We start from the raw sequence: 10,195 nt of genomic DNA, 5'->3' as shown, positions 1-10,195 counted from the left end.
AGCCGTTTCACGAGATATTGAGTTAATCAATAATATTTTTCCCAGTACCAAGTATGGTACTAGGTAGAGTACCTGTATAGCGAGAGTATGGACAGATGTGAAACTCCGAGAATCCATCAGGCCTTCACCGATGCTTCTGCGAATAAAGTTAGGGCCCAGAAATGCAGCCAACCTATGAATTTCAATTATCCAGAACGATTTACTAATACTATTGTTACAAACCGTCGTTTATTAAGCACGTGTTTGACTCAGTTTTTGCATGAATTTACTCAATTTTGCGGAAGAACGCTCATTTATGTACATTCTTGGCCATCTTGGTTAGAATTGGAACCTGCAGACTGGCAGTGAAATTTTGTGCGTTAGAAGTTGGTTAGAAGGGTGGCTGCACTTTTGGGCCCTAAGCCCTCCATGAAGCGATCTGTCCTGTACTAGGTACTTGTACAGAAGAAGAAGTGAAAACGAATTGTGCGATATTTTATTCATTACTACATTGTTAATGTTTGTTTAGTTAAAGTAATGTGTCTAATTGTCAATGGAGAATTTGCACCTATTTTTTTTAATTCATTTTATGAAAGTAGGGGATGAATTGACCTTCCAGGAATTTTTTCCGATTTTTTTGAGATCGGGAACATTTTTTAATTTGAAAATGAAATTTGGGATCCAGTTCGAATTTGAATTTCGCGCTCACGCCGGTACTTCGTGACGTCAACTCGCGGCTGTCCGCCGTCGGCCTGCTGGAGCCCCATTGCTTACTGTGTAAACTTTCGTCGTCCCGACTTCGTTTTTCGTGCTGTTCAGAAGTGTTTTTTTATTGGTTTTTGCGATGAAACCCATCTACAAGACCTGTTTTGTGCCCAAATGCAAGAACACATCGGTCAGTGCTCCCGAAAAGTTATTTTTTTCCGTGCCGCAAGGACCCGTTCGGCACTCGTGGTGCGCGATGGCCAGGAGAGATAAAATCTCATTGGTATCAGCTGTTCAATGTTGTGAAGATCATTTCGAGGTTAGTTCTCAACTTTAAACTTGCTGCAGAGGTTTGTAAGCATTATCAGTCATTCTTTACTTCTTTCCGTTATGTCTCGTTTTTGGAAAAGTGCCCTGTAACCTGCTAGAAGCTGTGCTTTCTTCCTCTTCCTCATGTAAACCAACAAAGCATTCCCTGCTCCAGAGTTATCACAAAGAAGATATAATGTAGTCAGTGCTCTTATTTTCCCCAGGTACTTTCAGTAAGGAAGGATACGATCATGTCATTTTAAGTTCCTCTCCAAATATTGTTTCCTGCCTGAGTCCTATGACTTTACGGTCCCGACTAAGGGCAAGTTTCCAAGCGGCCCAGAGTGAGTTTTGTTGGGGAACTCTGTTTCATACATTTGTTCGTCCTGTATGGGCATCAGAATGATCGCTTATTACTCACACTACCAGCTTGGTTCCCATTTCCTCGAGGTAAAGCCCAGCGGTTTCCTGATAGGCTCCTAGATTTACTGGATGTTTCGGAATATCCTCCGGAAGTATGGTAAGAAATTAAGCGGATAACATCTGCAGGTTTTGGGAGATGTTCTCAGTTTCATGAACAAGCAATAAGCTATGCTTAAAGGACCATTCTATTAGAAAATTGCCCATTCTTTTTGTATGAGGACTTTAAAGATCTAGGGAACTGAGTCTGAAAGCCGTGTAACAGCTCCTAGAGCTTGGCACCCTAAGTGTCGAATCTACAACTCTCTTCTTAATAATTTTTCTTAAGTACACATCTCCGCCATATTACTTTTAATTTTCCATTAACACCCAACCTCATATTCGTTTTCAGCCGTCGGAAGATGTAGAGGAATGGACTCGTTACTGCTTCCTCAAAGAACGAGGCCTACCTACTTTCAACTTACGTATTAAGAAGGGCGTGCTTCCACATATTTTCAACTGTCAGCCTGATCGCAAAAGAGCTCACTCAACACCTTTACGTTCAGTTGTAGAAAAAAGGATCGCAGCGGAAACCAAGCGAATTGCTTTACAGCCTGTGTCAGATCGCAATAATAACAACAACAACAAGGTAAAGTTATTATAAAAGCCACACATTCATAACAATCACTATTCACTTCTCTGAAATGAAATCACTCCGCCAAATCATGAACCTCACTTTCTGCTTCCATATATCTATTCTTGTAAAGGGGGCGGTGCTGTTCATATCCGTCTATCAGTGTCACGCAACCAGAAACTTATTGTGATTGCTTGATTTTGCATTTTCTGAACTTTCCTTTATTTTTATTTTTCATTTTTATCTATTTATTTCAAAGACACATCTATATTTTACCACAATGTCAGCTCAGCCCCCCACCATGAGCACAGTTTGGTGTTCGGACAACCAAACAGAACTCATTTACTGTAGAACTGGAAGCTTAACTATTGGGAAAGTTTCATTTTTCTGATTTTTGCCGGCGGCATGGATAAAAGTTGGCTTTCTTACTTCTTGTGAACACTTTCTTCCTAGGACCAAGAAGAATATGATAGGAGGGATAGTATATTGTGGAAGATTTTATGTAGTTGTCTGTTCATCATTTATTGTCCTTTCTGATTTTTTTCCTTTGATGTCATTACAGGAAAATCACAACCCTCTCATCACTTATCGCCCCCGGCTCAGTGTCTATGACAGTAACTTCTTCATGAGCTGGGCTCATGATTCTGTCTCTTCGCATTATGAATCGGACATCGATGCAATCACTCTGGATACTGAAATCTCTAGTTTCGTGGACGGTGCAGCAAATGAGAACACCAACATTGAAAGAGGTCACAGCTTCAGCGCTAGTTCTCATTCAACTGCTGAGAATTCCACCCCAACAACTTCAGAAGTTACATGTCCGGTAAGTCACTACTCCAAAGACGAAATCAAGTAAAGTGAATTTGGGGGGGGGGGGGGGGGGGGAGTTCACATATCTGCAAACTGTCTTGGCCGAAATTTTAGCCTCCTTCCTATTACTCTACCTATCTACCCTACAAAAAATGCTTGCAACCTGAAGAAATTTAATGAACTGTAATTTTTAGAATATATATTTCTTTTTTCCTGTTTTCCCCTTCTTCTTAAATTTTGTTATTTGATTGGGAATAAAAAAAAAAAAAAAAAAAAAAAAAAAAAAAAAAATAATCAGCGAACATTGTACCAATGTGTGAGGGTAGCAGCACTTAATTTATGAGTTTGGGTTGGTAGCCGAGTGCTAGAAATAATGCAAAAAATGGATTAGGAATAATGGAGTAAACTTTAACAAAGTTTGAAGTAAACTGTAATCCCTGGCCTTTCACTTTCTGATGTATATTGAATGCATTGTGTTGGTTTTGTTTCAGACTTGTAAGCAGAGAGAATCTGCAGGCACACGTGACATTGCTACCTCACCCTGCATTTTGAATGCACCCGTGACACAGCAACATCACCTGTTGATTTTGCAGGAGCAATTGACGAAGAGGAAATTTTATCTTCCTGCTCAGAAGTAGAAACTAGTTATGTTTCTGAAGCTGCCTCAGATAGTACGTACAACCCCGAAGAAAGTGTTAATCAATGCACTGAGGAGGAAGACAGTGCAGAGGAAGACAACGTCATGGAAGATTTTACAACGGAATACACGAAGGATTTATTTTTAAAATTAGCTACTTTCAGAATGGAGCGTAATCCAAAGCAGTACCTGGGTTTACACCCTGAGAATTTAGAGCTTTTGACACATATAGAACAAATAGCAAACATTAGTAAAATCGAGTCTTACATTGTTCTCCGCAAAATTCGAACTGATGAATCTTTTTTTTTTATCGCAGATGACCTAGGTTTCAGCATTAGTAAAGTTTCTCGAATATTTGCTAAACATTTACCCACTCTTTCTGCATACTTTCAGATTTTTGTGTATTGGCCTGAGAAACGAAATATATTGATGACTCTTCCAATTTCTTTTAGAGCTAACTATAAAGATGTAGTTTCTATCATTGATTGCTTTGAAATAGAGTTAGAAAAGCCTTCAAATGCTCTTAATCAGTCTCAAGCTTGGTCCGAATACAAGAAAGGTAACACGGCAAAATATCTCCTCTCTTGCACTCCCAATGGTTTCATAAATTTTGTATCTCAAGGGTTTGGTGGTCGAGCCTCTGATGTTACAATTTTGAAAGAGAGTGATTATCTAAAGATATTGCCCCCTAACTCAGTTGTCATGGCCGACCGTGGGTTTAAGGAAGTTGAAAGTGTGTTGGCTCTGCACAATTGTCGTTTGGTAAGGCCTCCAAGCGTTTCAGAGGGTGTTCCAATGACACAGAAGGAAGCTTTGCTCACGAAAATAATTGCTAGTTTACGCATACATGTTGAGCGTGTTATCAAGCAAGTTCGAGAGACAGCCTTTGTAGATGCGCATGCTCGTTTTAACCACAATTTCACCAGCCAACTTGATAATGTTGTTAATTTAGTCTGTGCTCTATCAAACCTTCAAAAACCTTTGGTAAAGTAGCTCTTCGACAGTTAACCACTCCTCATGAAAATAATTCGCCCCGTTAATATGTGGAAGGGTAGGACCTTTCCATCCTGGCGAGCAACCTCATTATGTCACACCTGGTGTGGAACCGTAATTATCATACATTATTCGTCCAAAATCTTTCCTTGAAAGAGTACTGTAAATTTGACTTATTATACATTATTCCTGTGGAATCTATGCGTAAATACATTTTTATTCTTTTTACATTGTCTTCCTATATTATTTCTGTTCCATATTAAAATGCAAGTAAGATTTTGAAAGAAAAAAAGTATGTGAACCATCCCACTTTCCGTAACAGAATACTTTAGCCCCCAAATCAACTTATCTTCACCTGTGCAGCTATTTTTCTCTCTATTTTCTGTTATTTTGAAGAAAAAAAGTCATCACTTCACTTGTTTAATGCAACAGTTGCAGGTCACTATTTTTATTAAAAAAAAAAAAAAAAAAAAAAATAGAAGGAGAAATAAAAAAAAAGAAGAAAAAAAACCTACTTTTTACACAAAGAAAACAGATTTTATTAATTTACCATTTCAGGTGCTTAAAAAAAAAATCAACTTTCACTTGCCTGTTCGAGTTTCTTTGCTAAGTCCACTTAGCATCTTATTAGAGAAAAAAATTTTTAACAGTAATTCTGAAACTTTGTATTCTGGCATGAAATTCTGGGAGTTCTGTTCAAGTTTCAGTGACAGGTTCAATCCTTTAAAATAAAGGTTAAGCTTCTTGAATAGATTTTTATGCACTCTCTTTAGAATGAATGTAGACTGATCAGGTCAGGTTTGCTTAAAAAAGGTTTTGCCCATTTTCCCCTTTTGCTTTCCTTTCTTTTTCCTCATTTTTTTAAATCTGATCATGAGTGCACAAGTATAGCTATGCATTATTGTCAGATTCGTTTTAATAAATTTCAGTAAATATTTCTAATTTCTGCTCTAAAAAAAGTGGCTACTTCGAAAATGATGCAACTGTGCAACTTTAAATGATACAAATTAGGGTTCTGCGAGTTTTGTTCATCTTAAGAAAGTAGTCAATCACCAAGCTCTCCCATAAGTACTCATTGCCTCAAATAGTGATTTTATTTCTACATTCTCATAACAGAAATTTGCCACTCTCTTTGAAAAATAACAGACCTGCATCAATTTGTAAGTCACTGACAGACTTGAGAAGGTTAAGTAATGTCTGAGAGCTCACTCAGTGATGCAAGTACTACACAGATTCAAATATTATTAAAGATTCCTTTTCTTTTTGGCGGGGTGAGTAGAATATGGATTGAGTTTAACTGAAATGCAGCAAGCCGCATCAAATTTGAACCTAAGAAAATAGATTTAAAGTTTCATTCATCAGTAAGACTCAATCCTGAGGACCAAGTTCAACAACTTTTTTCATTTTCCAAATATACTTCAACAACTATCAATATTTGAAAGGAGAACATGTACGAATGCTTGTTATTGCATACCTCTTCCAACTAATCATTTTTCAAAAGAAGACTCGGTATTTTCCGGGAAACTACGTCTATTTTTAAATCCTCTCACTTTTTTTGCCTAAGGCCCAAAAAGTAGTGCATGGAGGAAATGGTGAGGGTAGAGACGGGTGGAATAGATTTTGAGGGTCAAATAAAAGAGTTCAGATGATTTGAAGGTAACTGCTGCTTATAATTTAATATTAAGAGCACCTTACACGATTATTATGCTACAATCACATTCAATGAAACTGTACAACGAAAATGGTAAGAAAAAACATTATGAATTATTATACTATCTACATTTATAACAGGAGATCAATTTTAACATGACTATATCAGAGAGGCACCAAACACTCTGAAATACTGACAAGTATTTATGAATGAGACTATAAGAATAATTAGATCTGCTTGTACAAAAGCAGTTCACTGATGTTGGGCTGGAATCCAATCACATTCACAGCTTAAACATCAAGTAATTGAATCTTAAATCGAAGAAAAAAACGTATTGTATCACAGTGATGAAACTCAGAAAAAACCCATTATCAGGCATCAGTGTAGTTAGGCACAAGATTCCCAAAAACCAACAAGTTTATAAGAATTGTTAAGGCGGAAATGAGAAGGCTGAGCATTCAAGGGACTTAATGAGGTCATGTAAAGAAGAGAATTGAGAACATGAGCAAGTAATATTCCACGACCCAACGAAGTAACATACATAAAAATTTCCAACGAGTGAGTAACCAAAATAAAGGATAAGAAAAACGTAATAATAATTTCCTAAACATGAACATGGTGAGAGACTTTAATGTGTACAACGGCTGAGATCATAGGAAAACGCCAGAGGTAGATACTTTACAACTTTGGATAAACATATTTACGCCAAAATTCTGTGGCAGCAGTAATCAATTCCATAATAGTAGCTCTATCAAACTTTACTTCAATTATTTTTACAAACCCATTATTTTCGAAATCTGGGTCAGCGACACAAAACAGGCCTTTTTGCTTGTCACATAAAAGCATTTGAAGCAAAATTTGGGCTTTGTACTTAGGTGCTGGTTCCGTAAAATCGTTGTTAAAATAAGATGGGTAGGTTTCCCCGGAAGCTGGACACTTAACTTCCACAACATGCTCTCCAAGAATACCATCAGGCGAAGCACCAAACATTGGGTACGCGCTGTTTAAAACTAATCCAGTCTTTTGCATAGGAACTTTTGTTTTCCGTATTTTCCTAACTTTACTTAAAACTAAAGGCTCTAACCTCCGCCCCCGGGCCATTGCTTTTGTATCTTTGAACTTTTTGGCTCCTAGTATAGTGGCAACTAGGGAACCGTCCTCAGTGTGGCACCTTGCTGCTTCATGCAGCTTAGATGCAGTTACTCGCCCGTATCGAAACTCAAACCACAAATCAGACAAAGCCTGGTTTTTTGTTTCCTCAGCTACCTTTAAGCATTCCTCTACAGTCATTAGAGAGGCACAAAAGTCTGTAAAACTGTCAACGGTATGAGGGTCTGGAGTATCATAAACATAGGATGTATGCATACGGTGAATTGATAAGGTGACCTTAGGATTTGTCACTTGCGCGTAAACTTGGAACCCTGACTTTTGGAAGGTCTTGTTGCTGAGATTTCGAAACTGGGCCAAATTTTCTGGCAGCACCGATGCAGTGTGGCGCTTCTTGCCCATTGCAGCAATCAACTTGAATTTGTCCGTGGAGCCAACCTTCGCAAGGGGCGATCGGAGCCAGTAGCAATCAACAGAAGTGACAGACGGTGTTTCACTTCTCCGATTCACCCAGGCCACAAATGCGAAAACATGCTTGCAAATAACTGTGAACAAAATGAACAGGTGAATTACATTGCTGTTATTAGGAAAATACAATCAGAAACACAAATACAAATCAAAAATCACATTGGTACAAGGGTTATGAAGGTGGCACATGTTCGTCATTTCAGAATATGATGACTTGGGAGGCAGCTGGATATGTGATGGATCTAGGGTGCGGAAAAATAGGTTAACCGCAGGAATCATCTGCAGTTCCAAGGGTTTTATTGCCTTCATATATAAAAACTAGACCCGCACCTAAGCTGCAGGTATTTCAATTCTTATTATTTCAGAAAGTTTCGGCATCCTAGTTTCTTATAGGGTTTGAACTGTCTTAATTATTTGCCGCATTCATGAATGCTGTGTAAGAGCAAATAAATCTTCTTTCTTTCTATGGCAACGTCTAATGAGCGATTTAACTTAGAAATCACCATGCGATGCTGCAGGATATTAAGAAAGTCTAAAACTGACGCCACTTAATCCGCTCTTAGGAACGATGGTAGCTCTTCCAAAACCCAAATTTCAACCGAAGATGCTGGAAAAAGAAGAGATGACTGTAATGAAAATTTCTCAAAAAACCAATAATTCACCTGAGCTAGCTGCACATCCGGAACAAGCTGCTTTCGTTATCTTCATTAGCCCTTCGTCAAGTTCCATCGTCACGGGGTAGCCCTTGTTACGTACTCTATGCTCTGGGGTGACTTCTCCTTTGAGGCACACTTTAAGTCCCTCTCTTTTTACTTGCACATAGCAAACCGCATGATCACCGTAGCTTGCCCGACTTGACCTAAAATGGAAAAAACAGAAGCGTTATAAACATGTACATTAGGAACAGCAACAGACTGTTCAGATAGTACAGGACTCAGAGTAAACAAGAAATCTCCATCATCACGGGATATCACTTGCTTAGCATGGAGCAAAGCGTGGGATGCACTGCGCACTTGGACCTCTAATCATCATGGTTCAGCATTGCCGAAAGGTACAAAAGGGGAAAATCAATAGGATGCACCAGAGAAATATTTCTATATACTGTCTGTCAGGAGTACCTTAGCTGTGATTGCATAAGTTGAGATTTAAAAGGTTCGTATAGTCTGACAGAATAAGTAAGTTGTTGTTTACATTTTGAAATGTCAACCTGTCACCTGAACTGAAAGTTCACGAGAGGCTCTTGTAGGGCCACTTGATCAGTCCAACAGCACCATGAATGATAAGCAAGCACAGGTTTGAATGTACGATAGCACTTTCATGACTCATCATAGTTCATGACAAATTAATGCATATCGCTCGCCCATAATCTGAACCCGATTGCGTAAAAGAAATCAGGTTACCATTACCAAACATAATCCGGCAGTAATGTAATTGAATACACATTTTCTATCTGCAAGGGTCTACTAAATTTCTGATTCCTTGCAAATCTCCAGGTAGAAAGTGGGATTATCATAATGCAAACAGATGTAAGCATGTGCATATTCAAGATGTTCAGGTACAGGCTAGGTGAGCAGAGTTCACATTGAAAAGGGTTAGATATAAGACATTTAAATGTGGAAACTAAGTAGGAGCATTGACTGTAAGTAAGATACTTAAACATTTGCACACAGCGTTTCCTTCATGATGCATTTAAATATGAGAGCTAGGCCACTTTTACACATTCACTCAACCCTGGGCTTGAATTGAAGGGGGCTTGCGATTAGCATTATCATCTGTTAACTCTACAGATGATCAGGATCACCTACTAACTGAACATATGATCCAGCAAACAATAAGCACAAGTAGAAGTACTAACCTTATCTCCTTCACATGCTGGACCTCGGGCTCCAGCCTGACCGATGAATTGAAGAAGTCGACGACCATCCTAAGAGTTAATTTGGGCAAATTGCGACTGTCTGCCTTTACGTATCCATCGGAAACAATTTTCGGCGCCATTCTCGCGATTAAATTAGCAATTCACATTTGATTCACACAATAATTGAACATTTCACGATAGAAAGCCGCACGCACAATGTTTACCTTACGGCCGATCGCCATGTTGGATTCGGATAGCCGCTAGATGACGTCATCAGCCAATCAGAGACCCGGAAACTTTCACGAGCTTTTTCCGCGCTGAAAAAGCACTGACGAACTTTTTTGACCACACCATCGTTTTTCTCGCGAAATTTTCATCTGGAAAAACATTACTTCGAAGGAATCCCCACTGCATGCAAATTCTCCATTGGGTGCATTTATTATTATAATCCCGGTTAAATACTCGACTTTAACTACTTTATCTTCCCGCGCAAACTAGTCGTAGGACTGTATGATCCCCGGCCGCCGTCCCGTGGAGACGGTAACTGGGAAAAATCCCAGAAGTTTCATTTCTATGATTTGAACTTGGGGCAAATCCCATAAAAACGTCCCGTGGAGACAAGGCCCTAGGCAATAAGATCGCAGCTCA

At 38.8% G+C, this 10,195-nt stretch overlaps 3 protein-coding genes across 5 annotated transcripts; 2 read left to right on the top strand and 1 right to left on the bottom strand.

The window, feature by feature from the left end:
* Positions 1–573: 573 nt before the first annotated feature.
* On the top strand, positions 574–4,694 carry LOC140223874 (uncharacterized). Of its 2 annotated transcripts, none has more exons than XM_072296233.1 (4): positions 574–1,003; positions 1,805–2,041; positions 2,589–2,849; positions 3,328–4,694. In XM_072296233.1, the coding sequence occupies exons 1-4, from the start codon at positions 824–826 to the stop codon at positions 3,472–3,474; spliced, it is 825 nt and encodes a 274-aa protein (XP_072152334.1). In that variant the 5' UTR covers positions 574–823; the 3' UTR covers positions 3,475–4,694. The 2 variants fall into 2 exon arrangements, with proteins under 2 accessions (XP_072152334.1, XP_072152335.1); XM_072296234.1 differs by lacking the exon at positions 574–1,003 and adding an exon at positions 1,244–1,513.
* LOC140223929 (uncharacterized) lies at positions 3,639–4,466 on the top strand. Its single transcript, XM_072296452.1, has one exon. The coding sequence runs from the start codon at positions 3,639–3,641 to the stop codon at positions 4,464–4,466; it is 828 nt and encodes a 275-aa protein (XP_072152553.1).
* A 637-nt stretch (positions 4,695–5,331) lies between the features above and the next one.
* LOC140223872 (uncharacterized) lies at positions 5,332–9,956 on the bottom strand. 2 transcript variants are annotated; one of them, XM_072296230.1, is made up of 3 exons: positions 9,548–9,956; positions 8,355–8,551; positions 5,332–7,769 (listed from the first exon to the last, which is right to left on the bottom strand). In XM_072296230.1, the coding sequence occupies exons 1-3, from the start codon at positions 9,685–9,687 to the stop codon at positions 6,796–6,798; spliced, it is 1,311 nt and encodes a 436-aa protein (XP_072152331.1). In that variant the 5' UTR covers positions 9,688–9,956; the 3' UTR covers positions 5,332–6,795. The 2 variants fall into 2 exon arrangements, with proteins under 2 accessions (XP_072152331.1, XP_072152330.1); XM_072296229.1 differs by lacking the exon at positions 9,548–9,956 and adding an exon at positions 9,099–9,541.
* Positions 9,957–10,195: the final 239 nt, after the last annotated feature.

Source organism: Bemisia tabaci, chromosome 2, assembly GCF_918797505.1.
Source record: "Bemisia tabaci chromosome 2, PGI_BMITA_v3".
NCBI lineage: Eukaryota > Metazoa > Arthropoda > Insecta > Hemiptera > Aleyrodidae > Bemisia > Bemisia tabaci.
The sequence above is the reverse complement of the archived record's forward strand: the minus strand, read 5'-3'. Positions and strand labels throughout refer to the sequence as shown.

Coding starts and splice junctions, on each gene's coding strand:
- LOC140223874 (XM_072296233.1), top strand. CDS start 824: ATGAAACCCATCTACAAGACCTGTTTTGTGCCCAAATGCAAGAACACA. Junction 2,042..2,588: donor ATAATAACAACAACAACAAG/GTAAAGTTATTA, acceptor ATGTCATTACAG/GAAAATCACAACCCTCTCAT. Junction 2,850..3,327: donor CTTCAGAAGTTACATGTCCG/GTAAGTCACTAC, acceptor GTTTTGTTTCAG/ACTTGTAAGCAGAGAGAATC.
- LOC140223929 (XM_072296452.1), top strand. CDS start 3,639: ATGGAGCGTAATCCAAAGCAGTACCTGGGTTTACACCCTGAGAATTTA.
- LOC140223872 (XM_072296229.1), bottom strand. CDS start 9,352: ATGTTTAAGTATCTTACTTACAGTCAATGCTCCTACTTAGTTTCCACA. Junction 8,552..9,098: donor TTACTGCCGGATTATGTTTG/GTAATGGTAACC, acceptor TTTCCATTTTAG/GTCAAGTCGGGCAAGCTACG. Junction 7,770..8,354: donor CGGATGTGCAGCTAGCTCAG/GTGAATTATTGG, acceptor TTTTGTTCACAG/TTATTTGCAAGCATGTTTTC.